Source organism: Saccopteryx leptura, chromosome 12, assembly GCF_036850995.1.
Source record: "Saccopteryx leptura isolate mSacLep1 chromosome 12, mSacLep1_pri_phased_curated, whole genome shotgun sequence".
Classification (NCBI taxonomy): domain Eukaryota; kingdom Metazoa; phylum Chordata; class Mammalia; order Chiroptera; family Emballonuridae; genus Saccopteryx; species Saccopteryx leptura.
This window is the reverse complement of record NC_089514.1, coordinates 16,797,570-16,820,021: the sequence shown is the minus strand read 5'-3', so window position 1 is coordinate 16,820,021 and position 22,452 is coordinate 16,797,570. Positions and strand designations below refer to the sequence as shown.

General features: G+C 38.2%; 2 protein-coding genes and 1 long non-coding RNA gene across 5 annotated transcripts in view; 2 read left to right on the top strand and 1 right to left on the bottom strand.

Annotated features, from left to right (window-relative positions):
* Positions 1 to 3,297, top strand: part of KLHL7 (kelch like family member 7) — a 42,771-nt gene extending 39,474 nt beyond the window's left edge. For all 3 annotated transcript variants that reach the window (XM_066354498.1, XM_066354500.1, XM_066354499.1), the window contains 2 exons: positions 1,164 to 1,261; positions 2,232 to 3,297. In XM_066354498.1, coding sequence (XP_066210595.1) covers positions 1,164 to 1,261; positions 2,232 to 2,515 — 382 coding nt within the window. In that variant the 3' untranslated portion in view covers positions 2,516 to 3,297. The remainder of the gene's footprint in view (positions 1 to 1,163; positions 1,262 to 2,231) is intronic.
* A 5,837-nt stretch (positions 3,298 to 9,134) lies between these two features.
* On the top strand, positions 9,135 to 22,354 carry NUP42 (nucleoporin 42). Its single transcript, XM_066354506.1, has 7 exons — positions 9,135 to 9,331; positions 14,459 to 14,690; positions 15,734 to 15,828; positions 18,781 to 18,857; positions 19,601 to 19,687; positions 20,878 to 20,962; positions 21,569 to 22,354. Exons 1-7 carry the CDS (start codon positions 9,223 to 9,225, stop codon positions 22,162 to 22,164), a joined length of 1,281 nt encoding a protein of 426 aa, XP_066210603.1. The 5' UTR covers positions 9,135 to 9,222; the 3' UTR covers positions 22,165 to 22,354.
* LOC136384267 (uncharacterized) overlaps positions 11,992 to 22,452 on the bottom strand; it is a 63,905-nt gene continuing 53,444 nt past the window's right edge. Inside the window, exon 3 of the long non-coding RNA XR_010747560.1 lies at positions 11,992 to 13,572. This is a non-coding gene — a long non-coding RNA (uncharacterized lncRNA). The remainder of the gene's footprint in view (positions 13,573 to 22,452) is intronic.

The following is a 22,452-nucleotide window of genomic DNA, read 5'->3' as shown; positions in this document are numbered from 1 at the left end:
TCAGAAAAAAAGAGCTGATGACATTGTCTGTGATGGATATGTATATGACGCTGTTCCTGTGAATTACTGTCCTTCACCACCTGAATGGACATGTATTCTCTCAGTCTCGGTACTTGTACTAGTAGCTGTGAACACAGTGACATGCTAACAAGTTGTTAAACTTGACAGATAGACTTTTGTTACTAGAGCTAGCGAAAGTTCTAAGTTTAGGTTTGAAGATGAGTGTGTGAATAGTAACAGATCTACTAATTTGCTGATTGCTAGAGGCTCGTGATAAATTGGTTTCACTTATTCATAAGTTCTTGTGAACTACAGCTAGTACTCGACTTACGACCATGACTGGTTCCAACAGACCAGTCATAACGATTTGGTCTTAAGTTGAGGAGGCTGTATGTACAGTACTGTGAAATGATGTTATAAAAATCTTTAAGTCATATTTTATCATAATTTTCTTTCATTATTGTTATATATCATAATTTTCTTTGTTCATTTTATGCCATTTGTATCATCTCTATACCATTTTGTTTCTTATTTTTACATTCGTCAGGTTTAAGTAACACTGCATTACCAGTACAACTGGTTTAATATTTGCAAAGACAGTTTCCTCTTGGTAGACATCTTGGGAGGGGTTTGATAAAAAATATCCAAAACACAAAACACAAATTGCTGTACCGAGTCTGGGATAACAGTTGAAATGGTACACACGGAGATGGTAGTGCTGCCGGAAGCTGGTCCGCACTGTCATACGCCCAGCTGGGCAACGCTTGCGCTGCCAGACGAGGAGCAGTCGTGCCTAGCGATTGTGGTCGTAAAGTCAAATGGTCGTAAGTTGCATAGGTCGTAAGTCTATCAATATTTGTATAGGAAATAGATTTCTTCCAAAAATGTATTACTAGTCTTAAAATATCCTCTATATCTCCTATCCTATCAGATTTGAAGGAAAAAAAACTGTATTTACCCACCTATAAATAAGTTACTTACAACCACTGTTCAGATTTTGTTTTAGCCTTCCAGATACGTGTGTGTGTGTATGTCTGTGTGCGCGTGCACATATGCAAGTGGTAAATGAGCACTTAGTGGGAACAACAGATCTTTCTTATAAATTACCCCATGTCCTTTTACTGCCTGTGAACAAGTACACTAAAAACTTTTTATCTTTTCAGATGGACTGAGCTGTGTCCAATGATTGAGGCCAGAAAGAATCACGGACTGGTGTTTGTAAAAGACAAGATATTTGCTGTGGGTGGTCAGAATGGCATAGGTGTGTGATATTAATTCACTATTCAACTTTCCCAATGAGTTTGCTGGTATTTCCTTATCTTAAGTTGTGGAAACATTTCTTAAAATCTTGATTGAGGAATATATATCAGTATACTTATTTTTATAGTGTCTGGGAACGTTTTATGAACTTTGGAGTATGTTTAACATCTTTTTCCATGAAATATGGGCGATGGCCACAAGTCATTCTGACAGTTTCAGATGGCTTCCACACATTTCTAAAGACCCCCTAGGATATGGTATCACACTAGTTCTTAAAACTATTAAGTGATAGAAATATTTGAACTTTAAAAAAAGTTTAAAAAAAATTTAAATACAGGTTTTAGGACTGGTGTCCAGGCTCTGGCAAATTTTTAAATATTGCATGAAAGTATGAATATTACTATTTTTAAATGAGTAAATTATACCATTTTGTTTTCTTAAATAATATACTAAAATCTTAAATAATTGCTTTAAATAAATAATGGGGAATCTGGACTGAATCTTTAGATACTTCACAAACCTCATTTTAGTCAGTACCTTGAAGCATTACTTAAGTGTAACAATCAGATAACGTCTTTCCCTTCTCCTGTCTCTGTTCATTGCTATTTTCTATAAACTGCTGAAAGATAAATAGTAGGACAGAGTGAGACATTTGAATAATATAATTAAAGGTAATCAAAAGGAAAATCCAGAGATTGGTTTACTTTTTTATTTTTCTAGAACAGATAGAAAATTGCTTACTTTGTAGAATTAAATACTTATGATTCCAAAATGACAAATAAAAATTAAACCTGTTGTGTTAAGGTAAGAATAAGAATCTAAATGGTAGCTATGTGGGCATTGTACAATTCTTAACACCTACTCTGCATGCTTGAAATTCTTCATAAGTGTTGGGAAAAAAATGCAAAGAATTATTACTTTAAGAGCTCTTAAAATTGTTCATATAATTCATGTTGTTTTATTCTTTGAAGGTGGTCTGGACAATGTGGAATATTATGACATTAAATTAAATGAATGGAAGATGGTCTCACCGATGCCGTGGAAGGGCGTGACGGTGAAGTGTGCAGCAGTTGGCTCTGTAGTTTATGTCTTGGCTGGTTTTCAAGGAGTGGGTCGATTAGGACACATCCTTGAATATAATACTGAAACAGACAAATGGGTTGCCAATTCGAAAGTTCGAGCTTTTCCAGTAACAAGTTGTTTAATTTGTGTTGTTGATACTTGTGGAGCAAATGAAGAAACCCTTGAAACATGAAAAGTGAGTGGACTTCAAGATTCATCAGAGACTCAAAAACATGGCCACCGGTGCTTTGTTCCAAGTGTTTGGTTACAAAGTTTTAGTTGGGTGGGTTTTTGTTGTTGTTTTGGAAGGAAGTTTCAAGTAAAGAAAGATCCCTGTAAAATAGATTTTTAAAAATATGGATTTCCTTAATTCAAAGACCATATTTTAGCTGGTCGTGTAATCATGAATATGTCTAGCAAGGAAACTTGAAAAATAATAAGCATGTGGTGAAAATATAAATTCTTAAACGAATTTCACATTTGTAACTATGATAATGACAGTGGAGTATCAGCTCCTCAGTGAAAGTCTCATCTTAGCTCTAGGCTATTTCCATATATCACAGAAGTGCTGTGCAGTTAGGTCCGTTTTGGTTCAGTCAAAAACTAAAAACTAGTATGGAGCAGCTTAGTCTCACATAATTTTGCTTGTCTTTATTTGGTCCATTGAGTGCCAAATGTGTTCCCTTTTTAAAAGCGAGGTAGAGTGGGTCAAGGTCTACAAAAAGTATCTCACAAACTTCATAATTACATTTGGGGACTTAAAATATACTCAACTCCTGAAGAAATATATTTAATTCAGTTAAATATATTCCATCTTATAGACACAACTGTCAAGGTCAGCACCCATCATGAATTTGTAACACTGTTGTACGCAGAGCTTAAAAACTAATTATGTCCCTTCAGCCCTCACTTTAAATAAAATCCAATTATAATAAGAATGATTGACTAGCCAAAAATAAAGCTATTTAGAGCAAATTTATAGGTCATTAGAATAGTATTTCTACAATATCAATGATGACTTTGAACTTCTTACAGATTAAAAGGTACATGATATCTTTTCCTTAGCAAAACACATCAGAGATATTTGACCCCGCTGTATCTAAATGTAATAACTTGTGGCAGGGGGAGAGAAATAAATGTAGTGATTTGGATTAAATATTTGTCATATTAATTGCTTTTTGTGGTCAGTAAATCTTTTACACATTCATTTACTCATTTCTTTCCTAGTAATGTTTTGTCCTTTTACATTATGAAATGTATGGAATGGGCCATATAAAGCTGTCACCATAAATGTTTTTATCTGGTAATATTAAATATTTTAACTTAAAATAGACTGCTATGTTTTATTCATTCTTTATTTTAGATGTGATGTGTTAGATAATGATTGTTTTTAAATTTTGTGAAGCAGTGTTTTCTTTATATGGAAGTAATATAATCTTAAACACTAAAAATGTTTAAATGAAAACAGAATTGTAAAAAGCATAATAATATATTTCTATTTATGTGGGTTTTTTGTGTACATAACAGCTCTACTGAAATATAATTTACACATCAAACAATTCACTGTTTGATGTATACCATTCAGCCCTGACCAGGTAGCTCCATTGGTTAGCGCATTGCCCCAGTACACCAAGGTTACAGGTTCAATCCCCAGTCAGGGTACTTATAAGAAGCAACCAAGGAATCTATAAACAGAACAACAAATCAGTGTTTCTCTACCTCTCTCCTTTTCCTCTCTCTCTAAAAAGTCCATAAATAGCCCTGGCAGTATGCTCAGTGGACAGGGCATCATCCTGGCACACCAAGGTCCTGGTTTAATCCCCAGGACACATAGGAGAAGCAATCAATGAGTGCACAACTAAATGCAATAACTAAGTGGAACAGCATGTTGATGCTTCACTCCCTTCCTCTCTGTCTCTCTTTCTCTCAAATCAACGGAAAAATATTTTTTAAACAAAGCATCTTAAAAATAAATAATAAAGTACCATTCAATGGTCTTTATTATATTCACAGAATTGTGACACTGTCACCACAATTTTGGAACATTTTCATCACGAAAAAATAAAAACTATGCTCAGTAGCAGTCACTCCCCATTTTGCCCATGTGTTATTTTTCTATAGCTCTTGCAACAAATTACCACAAACTTGGTGGCTTAAAACAACGCAAAATTATTCTTCCTCATCTCAGGAGGCCAGAAGTCCTACACCAAGATGATGTCAGTTTTGCTTCCTTCTGGAGGCCCTGAAACAAGCCTTGCCTAGCTTCTGGTGGTTGCTGGCAAGCCTTACTGTTCCTTGGCTTATAACTACCTCACTCCATTCACTGCCTCTGTGTTTACATGGCCTTCCCTGCGTGTCTCTCTGTGGCTTTATGTGGTATTATAAGGACAAGTCATTGGATTTAGCCCACCCTCCCCCTCACATCTTAACTAATGACATTTGCAAAGACCCCTTTTCCAAATAATGTCACATTCTGATGTTCTGGGCAGACATGAATTTGAGGGGGACCTTATTCAACCCAGTTACATCCAAACACCAGCCCTAAGCAACCATTACTCTTTCTCTAAATTTGCTATTCTGAACATTTTTATGTTGGGCTTTTTTAATTTTTCACCCCATTTGGAAAAAAATGAGAAAACAAATCTGCATGGAGGAACTTCTACAAAATAACAACCTTAATAGTGTCAAGATCTTAATAGTGTCAAGATCATGAAAGTTCAAGAAAGACTGAGGAAATGTTCCAGAATGAAGGAGACTAAAGAAATACGAGTAAGGCAATATATGATCAATTAACATGACAGAGGAGGCAGGAATGGGGTAAAGACCTATTCAGTAACTGCTGTTGGGAAAATTGGACAGATACATGCAAAAACATGAAACGAGACCACCTTCTTACACCATATACAAGAAGAACCTCAAAATGGATTAAAGAATTAAACGTAAGACTCAGAACCATAAAACTTAGAAGAAAGCATTGTCAGTAAAATCTCTGACATCTCTTGTAGCAATATTTTTCTAATATTTTTCCTCCAGCAAGGGAAAAATAAATGGGGACTACATCCAACTAAAGTTTTTGCATAGTAAAAGAAACCAACTAAATGAAAAAGCCTACTGAATAGAAGAAGATATTTGCCATTGATACATCTGATAAGGGGTTAATATCCAAAATTTATAAAGAATTCATACAACTCAACATGAAAAAAAAGAAAGTTTAAAAAATGGGCATATGCCTGACCTGTGGTGGCGCAGTGGGATAAAGAGTCAACCTGGAACACTGAGGTTGCTGGTTCGAAACCTTGGGCTTGCCTGGTCAAGGCACATATGGGAGTTGATGCTTCCTGCTCCTCCCCCTTCTCTCTCTCTCTCTCTCTCTCTCTCTCTCCCCTCTCTCTAAAAATCAATAAATAAAATATTTAAAAAAAAAAAATGGGCATAGGCTCTGGCCGGTTGGCTCAGTGGTAGAGCGTCGGCCTGGCGTGCAGAAGTCCTGGGTTCGATTCCCGGCCAGGGCACACAGGAGAAGCGCCCATCTGCTTCTCCACCCCTCCCCCTCTCCTTCCTCTCTGTCTCTCTCTTCCTCTCCCGCAGCGAGGCTCCATTGGAGCAAAGATGGCCCAGGTGCTGGGGATGGCTCCTTGGCCTCTGCCCCAGGCACTAGACTGGCTCTGGTCGCAACAGAGCTACGCCCCGGAGGGGCAGAGCATCGCCCCCTGGTGGGCAGAGCGTCGCCCCCTGGTGGGCATGCCGGGTGGATCCCGGTCGGGCGCATGCGGGAGTCTGTCTGACTGTCTCTCCCCGTTTCCAGCTTCAGAAAAATACAAAAAAAAAAAAATGGGCATAGGACCTGAATAGACACTTCTCCAAAGAGGACATACAGGTAGCCAACAGACATGTAAAGATGCTCACTAATTATGAGAAATGCAATTAAATCCACAAAATATCACCTCACACCTGTCGGAATGGCCATCAATAAATCAAGTGTTGGCAAGGATGCAAAGAAAAGGGAACCCTCACGCACTGTTGGGAATGTAGACTAGTGTAGCCACTGTGGAAAGCAGTGTGGAGTTACTTCAAATAATTAAAAATGGAACTGCCTTGAGCCTGACCTATGGTGGCGCAGTGGATAAAGCGTCGACCTGGAATGCTGAGGTCACTGGTTCAAAACCCTGGGCTTGCCTGGTCAAGGCACATATGGGAGTTGATGCTTCCTGCTCCTCCCCCTGTTCTCTATCTCTCCCTCTCTTCCTCTCTCTCCTCTCTCTCTCATAAAAAAAAAAAATGAATAAATAAAAAAATCTAAAAAAGTAAAAATAGAACTGCCTTATGACCCAGTGAGTCCACTTCTAGGTATATGTCCAAAGAAACATGAAATACTAATTCAGAAGAATATATGCAACCCCTATATTCATTGTAGTGGTATTTCCAATAGACAAGATAAGGAAGCAACCCATGTGCTCATCAATAGATGTGTGGATAAAAAAAAGTGGTGGTACATGTATATAATGGAATATTACTCATGCAATAAAAAAAAGAATGAAATTTTACCATCTGTGACATGAATGGACCTAGGAGGCATTATGCTAAGTAAGTTAAGTCACAGACAAATACTGTATGATTTCACTTATATGTAGAATCTAAAGAGCAAAATAAATGTACAAACATAATAGAAACAGGCTCATAGAAACAGAGAACAGACTGATAGATGCCAGAGGGGAGGGGAGTTGGGGAGCTGGGTGAAAAAGGTGAAGAGGTTAAGAAGTACAAATTGGTGGTTAAAAAATAGTGACAGGGATGTAAAGTACAGCATAGACGAAATAGTCAATAATATTGTAATAAGTGTATTTGGTGCCAGGTGGGTACTAGGAATATAGGAGGGGATACTTTGTAAAGTACATGATTGTCTAACCACTATGCTGTACACCTGAAACTAATACAAACTAATTGAAAAATAAGTTTTAAGTTAAAAAATAAATATGATTAAGGCAATGATGATTCTGATTCTGGACTGGATTCTTTTCCTTTAAAGGACATTATTGAGATGTTTGGCAAAACATGAATGGAATTTAAGGATTAAATGGCAGTAATGCATCGATATTAATGTCCTAATTTTGGTGATTGTATTGTGGTTAAGTACGAAAATGTCCTTACCTGTAGGAAATACAGTATATATTTGGGTGATAGGGCATCGGGTCTGCAATATTGTCTCAAATGGCTCAGGAAAAAAACGTTCTTTGTAGTATATTTGTAACTCAAGTTTGTTTTAAAATAAATGAGTAACACTGATTTTTAAAAAATAATAATAAACTAGGCTGTTCCTGTAATTCCCAGTGCTCCTGCAGATTCCACTGCCCTCAAAATCCAAAATCTGTGTTCAAGTACAATAGTCAATCATCTTAAACCACCAGGGACAAATCTGCAATCCAACAGTCAGGTTTATTAATTCGTTGCAACCAGAAAGACTGAACACCAGAGGAACCACAGTGTTTCACCATACAAAGGAAAAGAGTTGTAAGATTTGTCCGGAAGGAGGACTTTAGATCCGATTGACAGTAGATGTAGGGTCGTGTCTCCTTGGAAACTACAAAGTTAAAAAAATATAGGACGTTCTTTTCAGGAACCTCTTATCTGAGCTCTGCTCCGAGGCAGAAATAGAGTGCTTCTTTGTTTGTCTTAGATCCTCCAGGCAGGAGCAGGATATTTCATTCCTACTGATATTACTTCAAATAGCAACATTTATGCGACCTTTAAAGAACAATCTCGCCTGATCAGGCGGTGGTGCAGTGGATTGAGCGTCTGACTGGGATGCCGAAGACCCAGGTTCAAGACCCCGAGGTTGCCAGCTTGAGCGTGGGCTCATCTGGTTTGAGCAAAAGCTCACCAGCTTGGACCCAAGGTCGCTGGCTCGAGCAAGGGGTTACTCGGTCTGCTGAAGGCCCACGTTCAAGGCACATATGAGAAAGCAATCAATGAACAACTAAGGTGTTGCAACATGCAACGAAAAACTAATGATTGATGCTTCTCATCTCTCCATTCCTGTCTGTCTGTCCCTGTCTATCCTCTCTCTGACTCTCTCTGTCTCTGTAAAAAAAAAAAAAGAAAGAGAAAGAAAGAAAGAAAGAAAGAAAGAAAGAAAGAAAGAAAGAAAGAAAGAAAGAAAGAAAGAAAGAAAAACCATTTGTACACTGCAACAGCAGAAGTTCTTGCTCAATGACAACTCACTCCGAATATCAGTAGTTGGGTTTCAGTAAAAAAAAAAAAAAAAAAAAAAGAACATTCTCGGTGTGCGAGAACATAGTACTCATCCCAAACTGGGGGCTGTTGAGCTGTTATATATAATACTTTTCAGTTGCAGTCTGTCCATAAAAGAAACAGTTTCCTGTTGACGTTACAATTGCCTTTATCTGACACTGTTATCCATCCTGATGAATGGCTGGTCACATTTTTACTTTCTCACCTTTTATAAATGAAAATATAATCGGTCTCTCAAACCACAGCTAATCCTCATCTCCGGGTCTTGCTTAAATTCTGAGTTTGCTCAGCTGGCTTTCTTCACATTTCGATCTCGAACCTCCCTCGCAGGCCCAAGCACCGCACCAGGTCCCAACGCGCCTCTTCCTCAATTCAAGCTTTCCGCCTTCCTAGGCCACACCTACAGTCTGGGGGAAAGAGGGCGGCTCCCGCTCTTCTCAATTCCTATTGGGTAAACCCCACGCCTTTCATCGCACGGGGCGGCCAAATGAAGGGAGAGGGCGGGGAGAGAGAGGAGACAGAAGAGAAAGCGCCTTCCGTAGGCGCTAGAAGATAACGTCACAGTAGCGGGGCCGGACCTTTCCGTTGCTTTTGGGCCTCCACTCGTTGAGGGTGCTCACTGGGAACCGTTCCGCCCGTGACGCCGTCGCAATGACCATCTGTCAGTTCTTCCTTCAAGGCCGGTGCCGCTTCGGAGAGCGGTGCTGGAACGAACATCCTGGCGCCTGGGGTGCCGGCGGACGGCAGCAGCAGCCCTCAGGTGACGTTGTCCTCGGTCCTCAGCCGCGGCTGGCGGAGCTGGGACGGGCCTGGCGTGGGGTTCAGCGGGCGGGAACGGCCGTCCCGCGGGGCCCCGGCCAGGGGACGCCTGCTCGCCGGTCCGGCTCCCGGTTTCTCTCCGATGTGGCTCGCATATGAGGCCCCCGGTCGGTTTTTGTTGAGCGGTCGAAGGCAGGGGCTTGGTCCAGGCTGCTAATACCAGACAATGAGTTTTTTAAGTCGGATGTACGTGTCAAAACGACCCTGTCGGTGGGTGGCAGTGGTTCGGAGAATTGGCACAGGGCACCCAGACGCCTCCTTGCTTTACTATACCCTTCTGGGCACTTGTTTTGTTTTCCTAGACTCGAATATAATCTTTACTAAACTTTTTTTCCGAGAGAGGGACTAGCAACCGAGATTAGAATCCGGGCACTTAACCTGGGGGGAGTCGCGAACTGCTTTGGAAATATAATAAAAGCCTGCAGAGCCGTTCCTCAGATGCACATGCTCATAAAATTTGGGGTATAACTGGGAAGATGGGATGCCCAATTAAGAACCCTGGGCTGTGAGGGAACGGTTTGTGGAGGACAACGTTGACCTGCTCCCTGGGCCTAAGTCACTGCCGAAGGTTTGGGAATATTTCATTAAGCCAATTATGAACGATGCAAAAAGCAGTCTTCAAGGAGAGGAGGGATCAGACATGAAACCGTAGTACAACACAAGGTTTAAAAATCAGATGAAGAGGTTTTATTTTCTTATAGTTGGAACTTAGTCCTTAAAGGTATCACAGCATGCTGACCCCCTCCCCGCACTCTCCCCTCCCTCCCCTTCCCTTCTTTAGGGGTATTCACCTGACTTTTCTACCTTGAGTTGCTTTGTGGTTTCACAACTGATCCCTCTTCTTGAAGACAGCCTTTTTGCATTACCCGAAGCAGGTCTAATGAAATATTCCAAACCAAAAATTAGGACTAGGGGTCCAATAAATGTGAGTGTACTTCCATGAACAACAGAACGTGATATTTGTCAACACTCACTTTAAATGTAGTAATTAGAAAGTAAACGTTGGGCCTGGCCTGTGGTGGCGCAGTGGATAAAGCATCGACCAGGAACGCTGAGGTCGCAGGTTTGAAACCCTGGGCTTGCCTGATCAAGGCACATATGGGAGTTGATACTTCTGTCTCCTCACCCCTCCTGTCTCTCCCTCCCCCCCCCCTTTATGAAATAAGGAAAAAATAAAGTCTTAAAAAAAAGAAATGTTGAATGGATAGGTTAATTGATGAAAAACAGTATAAATAAAACTTGTCAAGTAAACAATGTATTTAGCTACCTGGAACAAGTGAATGCTTCTGGAATTATTAAGTATGAAGGCCAAAAGCTGTATACAAAAGATGAATTTCTTCAGTTGTGTCATTTTCTAAGAAATTTAGACCTTTAGAAAAAGAAAATATCATTAATCCCTACTTGAGGGATCTGGGCCAACAACCTGCTGCCTTTTTCTTTGGTTTTATTAAGTGGTTTTAGAGTTGGCAGGTAAATTTTTATAAAGGACTACCCATTACTCCACTTTTTAATATATTTAATGGAATATCTCCAATTTAGTCAGAAACAAAGTGAATTATCTTGGCCTCAACTACAAAGTGATGAGTAATTGAGATAGTTGAAGTGGTAAGATTTTTTTTTTTTAATTTAGAAACAGAAAGGATAGAGTCCTGTTGGATCATATTGATATTTACGAAATACTAGCTGTACCTGGCCACGCATTGCTGTGGCTCAGTCTGGTTAAATGGAAAAGAAAGAGAAGAGAAAGCGCACGTTTCTAATATGTTTAATTTCACAATGCTTGTGGGTATACAATATTTTTTGTTGTTCCATCGTCTGTGCAGATATAGAGATTGTCTGGTTTGCCGAGTCTAGAACATGCAACATACAATTGTCCATGTGAGAAGCAATCCATGTGTAGATCTAACGCGCACAATTCTAAAGATTGGCCCTGAGCTTTGTTGATGGTGATTGTAAATGCCAATTGAATTGGGAATTGCAATCTCTTAAATTGAAATGGCATATCTGTTGGAATCATAGGAATGCGAGGAATGAGGACATCTTCACCTTTAAAAGGTCCTGTCAAGATTGTTGCTTCTACAACGATGCTCATTAATTTTTTTATACATAAAGTTTTATTAATTTTAATGGGGTGACATCAATAAATCAGGATACATATATTCAAAGAAAACACGTCCAGGTTATCTTGTCATTCAATTATGTTGCATACACATCACCCAAAGTCAGATTGATCTCCGTCACCTTCTATCTAGTTTTCTTTGTGCCCCTCCCTTTTCCCCTCCCCCTCTCCCTTCTTCCCTCCCCCCCATAACCACCACACTCTTGTCCATATCTCTTAGTCTCGTTTTTTATGTCCCACCAATGTGTGGAATCATGCACTTCTTGGTTTTTTCTGATTTACTTATTTCACTTCGTATAATGTTATCAAGATCCCACCATTTCGTTGTAGATGATCCGATGTCATCATTTCTTATAGCTGAGTAGTATACCATAGTGTATATGTGCCACATCTTCTTTATCTAGTCATATATATATATATATTTATATTTATTTATTTATTTATTTATTTATTTTTACTGTGATTAAAGCCTTTAAGCAAACTCTTGGCCAGTACAACAAGAATCCATAAAAGAGTAGTGTCCTTAACAAGTAGCAGGAGTCCAGAAAAAGTCCACCTCATTAATTTTTTACAGCACACAGACCCAAACTTCATGTTTTACTATGAAATCCATCAGCAATTTCAGCTTCTGTCTGAAAACACATGCTGTGATGTCATGCCTATCCACCTGCAACTGGCCAGGAAGTAAGAGCTGTTGTATATTGTCCCAAACTGGATTGCATGTGAATGTAATGAATAGGTCTGGACGCCTGTAGTGACGAACATATGCAGTTGCATCTTGAGCATACTCATGCATATGACATGTACTGCCTGTATATGAACATGGCAAAATCGTTAGTCTTCCAACATTAGTTGTATTACCGTCATTTACAACTGCATCTCGCAAATGAACGTATTCTTCAGAGCGAAGCTTGGTCTGATTCAAACAGATGAATATCAAACGTTTTCAATTTTTGCATACATATCTATGATGTATTGGTGAAACAATTGATAGTATTTCAAAATGTGATTGTCTTCATTCTCTCGAATCATTAATTGGTATGAATAATCGTTCATTGCGCTGCATTTCATATTTGTTTCTTCGCCACTGACTGGATTTATCATCTTAACGTTGAAGTGATATCCATCAGCACCATCCCAAAAAATGATTGGATATTGCAGGGCATCATAGCATCAATGAGTTTCTGCAAGTTTTATTAATTGATTGTTCCTCCAATGAAGAACAATATCTCTAGGTTGGAATTGATCTCCCACTATAACAATTGCCACTTTGTCTATAGTTGAAGTGTTGAATCTTCACACATGTTCTCCAGCAGCCACTTTGTCAGCATGAATAACAATCTTGTGTGTATCAGATGGCATCATGTCAATTGCTGTTTTGAACAAACGCACTAAATTGTTTTTTTCGTGAAGAAGCTCTTGCAGTTGGGAAACGATGGACCTTTTTATGCCAGTAGTAATTCAGCAGTGTGCATTCAGTTCATCATTGCCATCACCGATGAAATACATTCGTAGGAATTTATGTTGACCATCTGGGAACAGAAGCAAGGAACTGGCTTTATGATAAATTTGTCCTTTCACTTTGAAAGTTGGCATGAATTGAACTGTTACAATTTCTGCACCAAATGACATCATTTGGAAGCATGAGTTCTATATCCTGTTAGATAGGAAATGCTCTGATTTGGCAGTATATCTGGCAAGCAGTTTTTAATGGCTCTGGCAGTTCTCCAAGTTGAGGCCATTTAATTTTTCCGCAGTGCAACACATTCCTTTCGTTTTTCCATGAAATTTCAGAGCCTTGCAATAAGGACACACTTCAGACATAGTGCCGATGAGAACATGCTGGCTCAAACTAGCATCATCAGCTGGGTTGTACCAGAATGCAAGGCGATTGTAATTGCGTGATTGCTGAGCACGGAGTCGTGTTTGACGCTGATCTGCTGTTTCTCGTTGACGTCTTTCAGCCACTCACAGCCTGTCGCATTCATTCTGTTGAGAATGAAGCAGATCTGAAGCTGCAGAACGCGATCGTCATGCTCACAACCGTGCATCCTCAAGTCTGGCTGCACATAAATGGATCATAAATCGGAAACATTGAAATGGAATTGTAAAATATTTAGAATAGTGTGTGTTGCTTTTATGTCCAACAGATGGCGCTGTTTTTCAAAAAACATGTTTTTACCTGTCACAAGTGTGACATCTATAGCTATATAATAGTAGGTATATAAAAAAGAGCACGTATTCGAATGCAACGTTGTGTCAACATTTCAAAGCAATCGGTGAAGAACTTTTGGAGATTTAAGATTTTGAACAAACATTTACATTTTTATTTATATAGATTAGTGATATGCTCTCAATAGAGGAACTCAATGTACTTTATTCACATGTAAATCACCTTTATAATCACCCTATGAAAGATAGGTGGGTATATGTTTTCCCAGAGGGAAGACTGAGTCAAATAGATTTAAGCATCTATTCAAGGACAGGGGGTAGGATCTAATCTTTATAGTCAACAAACTTTTTAATATGTTCCTCATTTTTCAGACTTTATTACTCTATCCAGTGGGGGAGGAAAGAATGGTAAAGACAGCTTTTTATTCTGAAGGAGCATGTCATTTGGGATATATATACTTTATCCACTCCACTATCAAGCAACTGTTTACTTGATAAGCTTATGTCAGGGATTTACAGTCCTCTCAGTCTTGTTAACCAGAAATGCAATTAGACCATTATATGATTTTTTGATATTACAATGATCTATATATAAGTCAAAACTGTATATTACACTGAACTATATAAGTAAAAAATGAGTTTTATGATTTAAAGTGAGTGGAAATATTGAATTTCTGCATAATATCTGCATGTGATAAGAAAAAACATAATAAAATTTTTAGAGATTTAACAAATGAGTTGCTAGTAAAATTGTTTTTGTTGTATTGTTTATTTCAGGTGGTAACAGACATGGATGGAATGCCACCAACCAGAGATACTCCAGTGTTACCCAGCCGTCCAGTTTCTCTAAATCGACACCATGGGGGGGCAGCAGAGAGCAAGAAAAGCCCTCTTTTGGTTCTTTTGATTCTGGAGCTTCAACTAACAGGAACAGGGGGTTTGGATTTTCTCAGAACCCATTTGATTCTTCACTTAGTTCTGATGTACAGAAAGATGAAAAGAAATTTCTGTAAGTGGAAGCCTCCAGAAAAAGTACTGCCGCTTTGCTTTTTTAAAAAAGAAAACTACCTACAATATGGAGTATTTTTTAAAAGGAAGTAATACATTATTTTTTAAAATCAGAATAAACAAAAAGAAGAAAAAGCACCCATGATCTTATCACTCAGAGATCACCACTATTTTGTATATATATCATACTAGACTTTTATTTCACTTAAAAATATGTCATCTTTCCATATCAGGACAGTGCCTTCCACTTTTCTATTGATAACACTATATTGTGAATATCTTTCTAAGGTAGTCTTGCCTAAGTTTGTTGTAAATTATTAGACTTTTACAAAGTATGAAGTCATTTAAAGCAACTGTGATCTTGGAGTTCCCATAGCATCTCGTATTTTTCTTTCTAAAACTATTTACCTCATTCAATTTGATTTCATTTGATTTCCTTCATTATTATAGAGTAAATTTCTTATCATTTTTTGAGAACATAATATAGATTCTCGATGGCGTCTATCATTTTATTAATTACAGCACTCTGGATGGGGTGGGAGGGAATTTAATTTAGCGCTGACTCTGTCCACAGCTATGCCAGCAAATTAACTGTACAGGTATGGATCTGTTTCACCTTTTGCAAAATGTGAGAATCAGACAAATGATCTCTAAAATCCTACCTGTTTTAAAAATGTTATGTATCTACAATACATCACATGGTACTTTCTGTCTTTCCTAGTTAAATAATTATTGATGTTTGATCATGAACAAAAGATTAAAGTTGTATATTTTATTATATTTTAGTTCTTTAATATATGTATAGTACAATAATGGGTTAGGGTACTGGTAAACCAAAATTATGAGCTTCTTTAATATTATAGTATCTGAACATGAAATGTAGTATATATTTCTAAAAGCTTCTGCTTTAAGGACACTTGAGCAAGTATAATGGAAAAAATCTAAAATTACATAGTACAATTTAGAATTTCAGTCATTGAAAATTATAAATGATAAATTTTAATAAGCAGATGAAAAAAATTCTTTGCTTTTTATTTTTATCAGGGAAGGAATTATGAAAGATATGGAGGTTTGGGAATCATCAGGGCAGTGGATGTTCTCTGTTTATTCACCAGTGAAAAAGAAATCTACTCTTTCAGGTAACCGACAAATTGTATGTTTTTAAAGTATGTTTTACAACTCTTATTTTCTAAAACCAAGACCATGCCAAATAAAGAAATTAACCACAAACTTAGCGACAGTTAGGAGAGTTTGGATATTGTTAAAGTATCCGAGTATTCTAGCAAAACTTCATGATTCAGAGATTGAAGTTGGAAAGTATCATTCTTTTAAGATGTAGTTCTCATGAGGAAATAGTAAATTCAGGACCCACCACAGTTCCAATTCTGTAAGTCCAGGAAGAGGCTCTGCTTTCTTGGTTCCCTACAGGTACAGCTCCGGAACCTCTTGGCTGCCTGCAGTGAATAGGGGAGTCATATCTTGCCTGCCTGCCATTAAGACCCTGGCTGTCTGATTCTCTTTTCTTTCTTCCCTGTCTTTCCTTTTAAGGATAGTTGTTTTTCATAAAGCCCGTGACGACCTATCCTGGAGATAATGTTTGAAGGTATGGAACTTGACCTGGGCTACAGGGATAGCGTTTCTGTAGAATACCCCTTCCCATTTTCTTTTGTCCACAGTTTCTAAGCCCTTTCTGGGCTGAAATCTAAACCACCACACTTCTCAGCCCACTCTGGGTGGTCCTGGCGTCTGCTCTATTGGGTGGACAGCAGGTACCTAACAGATGACAGCCCTTGAGATCCCTCAGAGCTCTGGGATCTCTACTCTGTCTCAGCTCTCCCTGCTCAGTCTCTGACCATTTGTGTCATACCCCTCCTTAGTTATTTATTTACTCAGTCATTCAACAAATTCTTCTTGAATTTCTTTTGTGCAGGCTCTATTCTAACTGCTAGGGATATAGTGATGAGCAAGGTGGACAACATCCCTCCTTTATGAAGTGTATGACTTTGAGAGAGGGAGAGAATAAGTAATACAGGTAAATAAGAGAATTTCAGATAGTGATTTTTCTGTAAAGAAGATAAAGAGTATTACGCCTTTTTAAATCAGTTCAAAATTGAGCCTAGCGCCTAATGAATGCCCTAGAGCAGTGCCTCTGAGAATGTGAAATGTAGAGCCCTGAGTAGGGTTGCCAGATAAAATATGGGGTACCCAGTTAAATTGAAATTTTAGATAAGCAAAGAATAATACTTTTCATGTATGAGTAGCCCATATAACATTTGTGACAGACTTGTACTATAAAAAACTATTTGTTGTGTATTGAAATTCAAATTTAACTAGGCCTCCTGTGTTATTAGTTGCTAAATTTAGCAACCCTATTCCTAGGGGCTGCACAAGTTCAAAAATATTTTCATAATAATTACTAACACATTAGTTGTCATTTTCACTGTGTCAACATTTGCACTGTTGGTGCAAAAGCATTGATGCAGCAAACTCTTTGTATCTTAGTATAAACCAAGGCAGAGACTATAAACTGTATTAAGAGTTCCCTTGATGAAATGGTAAAAGTCATTAATTTTATTAAGTCTTGGCCTTTGAGTGCAAATCTTTCTACTATTCTGTGTGACAAAATGGAAGCTCACGCAGTGCTTCTGCCACATGCTCAGGTGTGATGGTTCCTGAGGGAAAGCACCGTGTGGTTGTTTGACTTGTGAGCTGAACTAGACATTTTTTTCCCTATGGGACAAGTTTTATTTGAAAGAATGACTTAAGGTGGTTATTTATTTAAACTTAAGGATTTGGTGAAATTTTTTTTAAAGTGAAAAAAAATGAAGTGAGCTTGTCACTTCATAGAAAACAACTGACAGTGTTTATTGCCAATGATAAAATTCAAGCTTCCAAGTAAAAATTAAACTACGGAAAACTTTTCTGCTAATGTGAGCTTGATGACTTCTTGATACTTAATATCTCTAATGATGAGATGGATAGTGACATTAACAAATATGAATATTTTGATATTGTTAAATGATGTTTGCCAACATTTGGAAGCTCTGGATCACTCGGTGAACCAATATTTTCCAAGTTACCAGTCTATAATGCTTCAAAATTATACATGGTTGAAAAATCCATTCTAAGTGCAAGATAAACCAGTAGATTTAATATAATAGTACAAAAGTTTGAGTCCACATTATAGCTTAGCTTTTAGAAACTGCCACCTGTAAATTTTTTGTGTAATATCAAACAAGAATATTCATAGTTGTCTGAAAGGGCCATTGAAGTCATCATTTCCCAACTCCCATCTCACATCTGAGTGAGAACAGGTTTTCTCCATCTACTGCAACCAGGCAATAGAGTGCAACAGATTCAGTGTATCGAGGTATTACCTGTGTAAATACTAGAAATTCTATTAAGGTCCGAAGGTATGAAAATTTCTAAGGCAATTGATTGATATTTATCGACAATTTTCTCCCAAAAAAGTTGTACATTTTTAATTCCCTTAATGGCAGTTTAAGAGAATGTCCACATTCTAATGACAATATATAACATTTAGTTTTAATTTTTGCCAGTCTGATAAGTAAAGCATTTTATCTATATTTAAGTTGTATTTTTAAATTGAACTCTTTTATTTCATTTATTTACTGACTTTGAATTTCTTGTGACTTGCTTATTATTTTTGTTCATATTAACTTATTTTTCTTATTGATTTCTAAGAGCTAGTCATACATTAGCATTAGCTCTTCTGTTGTGTTGCAATTATGGTTTTCTTAGCTTATCATGTTTTTTAATTTTGCTTATTATAGTTTCTGACATATGGAATATTTTTTTCAAAAGAAATTTGAATGTATATGTAGTCAACTCTTTTTATTCTGTTATTCCTTCCTCTCTTTTATCTTTAAAAAAAATTTCCCCCTTCAAAGATCAAATAACCAGCCATGTTTTATTCTAATTTTATACTTTGTTAAACACTAACGAGAGACTTCGAATATTTTTCTTATGATCAACATTAGCATACTTTCTCGTCTAGCACTTCTAACTCTACTATGCTATCGAAAGTATTGGCATTTATTTTAAAGATTACACTTGATTCCTCACTTCAGGTTTTACAGACATTTCACCAGAGGAGTTGAGACTTGAGTACCATAACTTCTTATCCAGCAATAACTTACAGAGCTATGTAAGTTTGTTTCCTATTCATGTACCTCAGTAACAGATTAGCTGTTAATTATCACCTTCTCTGTAATAGAGGCTTGCTTGTGTTGGCCAAGTGGGTTAGGTCTACATATTTTTCAAGACAAGGCTACTTTTATTTTCTAAATTACTTTCTATGAAATTGATTGGTTGCCTAAAATGGTGATAATATATTTTGTAGTAACTAGGAATGTCATTATTTTATGATACATTATCCAGCAATCAGTCCCAGAAATCAGACCATTTCATCATTTGACAAACATTTCTGGAACATCTTTTAGTTGCAGACACCATGATGAATACTAGAAAAACAAAAGTTTAAATAAAGCAGTCTATTATATAGATTAGCATTCTCACATTTCAGATACCAAAAAGTAAAAAATTGGGCTTGAATAATTTTGGTGCCAAAGTAAATGACAAACTCTGTATTTTTTGTTGTTGTTGCCTACAATCATGATCATGCGTTTTAACTAGCACACATGTTCACCTCCCATCCAAATATAACTAGCTCGGTGCTACCAGGTGATGCAAGGAGTTGGAGACCAGGGAGAGGGGACTACAGCTGGAATATCTTTAGCAAATCAGGGCAGGTCAATGCAAACATTATAAATTATGGGCCATAAAATCATTTCATAAACTTTTTGTGATGTTGGAAAACATGTAAAGTTTTTGAGATATTAACTTATACACTCAATATTGACTCATTATTTTTCTGTCTTCTCTCTTCAGGTAAATTCCGTCCAACAGTTAATAAATCAATGGAGGAACAGGTTAAATGAACTGAAAAATCTAAATACATCAACTACAATAGCTTTGGTGAGTACTGGGGAGTTTGCTACTGGGAAGTGTCTTCTCTCTTGCTTTTTTTTTTTGCAGAGAATTTTACTTTTAGTTTGGAAAGCTAAGTTAAAATTCTCTGTCAAGAATTATGGCACACATTCTCAAGAACTCTATCATCTATTATCACTTACAGGCAAGATCCTAGAATCACTTTCTGTTCCTTGGTCAGAAAAGCACAGATAATTGTGCTTTCAAAAAACTATTTTAGATGCCTGACCTGGTGGTGGCACAGTTGATAGAGTGTCGGACTGAGATGCGGAAGGACCCAGGTTCGAGACCCCGAGGTCGCCAGCTTGAGTGCGGGCTCATCTGGTTTGAGCGAAGCTCACCAGCTTGGACCCAAGGTCGCTGGCTCCAGCAAGGGGTTACTCAGTCTGCTGAAGGCCCGCGGTCAAGGCACATGTGAGAAAGCAATCAATGGACAACTAAGGTGTTGCAACGAAAAACTGATGATTGATGCTTCTCATCTCTCTCCCTTCCTGTCTGTCCCTGTCTATCCTTCTCTCTGACTCACTCTCTGTCTCTGTAAAAAATAAATAAATAAAATTTAAAAAAAAACAAAACTATTTTAGAGTAAAGTTTGGTAGTACTAATTTTGAAACTGAAAAATATTATATAAATCCAAGTAGTCCAGGTTATCCGCATTTAAAAAGAAATTGCTTTGAAATATGTATGATATGAATGCACATTTAGACTAATGTATGCTTTTGTGACTGAAGAATGCTTACTGTGTGTTCCTTGCCTAATACAGAGATGCCGTTAGGAATTATATTATTCTCACTTGTCCCCAGAGATACAAGATCCTAACTGTAGCATTTTCATTCTCTCTGTCAATAAAGTTATGATTTTTCTACCGCCATAAAAAAAAGGCTTTTCCCCCTGATGTTAATATGTGTTCATTGAAGAAATTTAGGAGGGAGAAAGAAATTTAGAAAATATTTTAAAGCATAAATAAAATTGAACCCATAATTCATAAGCCAGTTATTCATAATCTTATAAGTTGGTACACTTTTTTCTATGCATGTTATATTGCACTTTTCTGTGTTAACCATTTAACTTCACATTTTAAAGTGCATATTTTAAAAATTAAATTTGGTTCTAAAGTAATTAGAAAAGGTACTTGAGAATTATTCACCAAGTACTTTATTATTTGTCTTTCTTTATAGCTCTGTGATATAAAGAATGGGATAAATCAAGCAGCACCTACATTTGGATTTGGCAGTGGGCAAACAGTCCCATTTGGGTCACCGGGTAAGTGATAAAGTAATTCAGGACTTCACTGATTTAGAAAGATAGGATTTTATGGATTTTAAGTCATAAAACCTGCAAGTATGTGAAGTACCATTTTAAGTCACCTTTGCCAGTTCTACCACCTTCCATAATGGAGCTTCAAAGAAGTAGGCTAATCAAGCATCAATGAAAGGGGGGCCTGCAGGGGCTGGGCTGTTCTTTGAAAGACCCTATAGAAGTAAGTATATTTAAGGAATGATTTTTTAAGACTTGCATAGCTATGTTTGAGGACTTTCTTGTCACCGTGTATAACAGCAGAGTATCATCCTCAAGCGACAGCTCTGGTGTGAGGGGGGTGTGGTGGCTGAAAGTGGAAAGCACATTCGCTAATCCGTAAACTCCCAGAGCCGCCCCCTGCGGGAAGGTGAGTCCCGGTGCGGTGCGGCGCCGTCAGTGCAGCAGAAAGACCGAGGAGCAGGGGTCGCTGGGCTGGTTCCAGCTTCTCGTTTTCACTTTCCTCCCTCCCGATAACCTCTCTGTGACATCCAAGCGTGGCAGGAGTAAGAGGGAAATGGCTACACTTTCTGACTAGACTATTATTTTTTTCTTTTTCTGGTTTATTTGTAGGTTTTCCAGTGAATAACAGCAGGAGTGATAATGCCCAAAATTTTAGTTTTAAAACAGACTCTGGGTTTGCCGCGGCCCCTGCTGGAAGCCCTTCTGTGTTCGGAAATCCTCCAGCATTTGGAGCTGTTCCCTCCACCGGTCCTGCCGTCACTACTTCTACCCCAGCCACCGGGTTTGGGCAACCTGGAATCACATCTGCCGCTTCGTTCTCATTTAAAACCGCCGCAGCTCCGGGTTTCGGCTCGCCCGGGATTTCCGGATTCTCGGCTCCCGTGGCAGCAGGCGCGGCTGGGGCTGGGGCTGGGGCTGCCGCTGCCGCGGCCCCCGCCTTCGGAAACAGTGGCTCCGCGACCGGCTTCGGTCGTCCAGACTCGCATCCTGACACTGCTTTTTCCAAGTCGTCCAGTGACCCTCTTGGAAATAGCGGCACCTCCAGCTCTGCCCTCGCCTCCAACGGCGGCACAACGGCAGGTAATGAATTGTTCACACCCAAGGATCAGCTCACAGCTGAAGAACTGGAGCAGTTTCAGTCCAAGAAGTTTACTCTGGGGAAAATCCCACTGAAGCCCCCACCTGTGGAACTTCTACATATTTAGAAGGACAATTTTAAATACAGAAAAGAATGACTTTTAAAATGGTTTTGAATGGTTCATGTAAAAGAGCATATATACACACACATATGTATATACATATGTATTTATGAGGAATATAGCTTTCAGTGATAACTTTATGGGTTTGAAATTTAACATTTTTCCTTGAGCCTGACTATTTAAATAAAACCTGATACCCAAGAAGATTCGTTCTTGTACTATAATTATGAATGGAACTGGAGAAACTCAGTGTGCCCTGTGGAGTCCTCTCATTCTACATCACTTTACTCTCTG

Bases quoted from the DNA above. Each gene is read 5' to 3' on its own strand.
- NUP42 (XM_066354506.1), top strand. From the start codon at position 9,223: ATGACCATCTGTCAGTTCTTCCTTCAAGGCCGGTGCCGCTTCGGAGAG. The intron at 9,332-14,458 runs GTGACGTTGTCC...TGTTTATTTCAG, and splicing joins ACGGCAGCAGCAGCCCTCAG to GTGGTAACAGACATGGATGG. The intron at 20,963-21,568 runs GTAAGTGATAAA...GTTTATTTGTAG, and splicing joins AGTCCCATTTGGGTCACCGG to GTTTTCCAGTGAATAACAGC.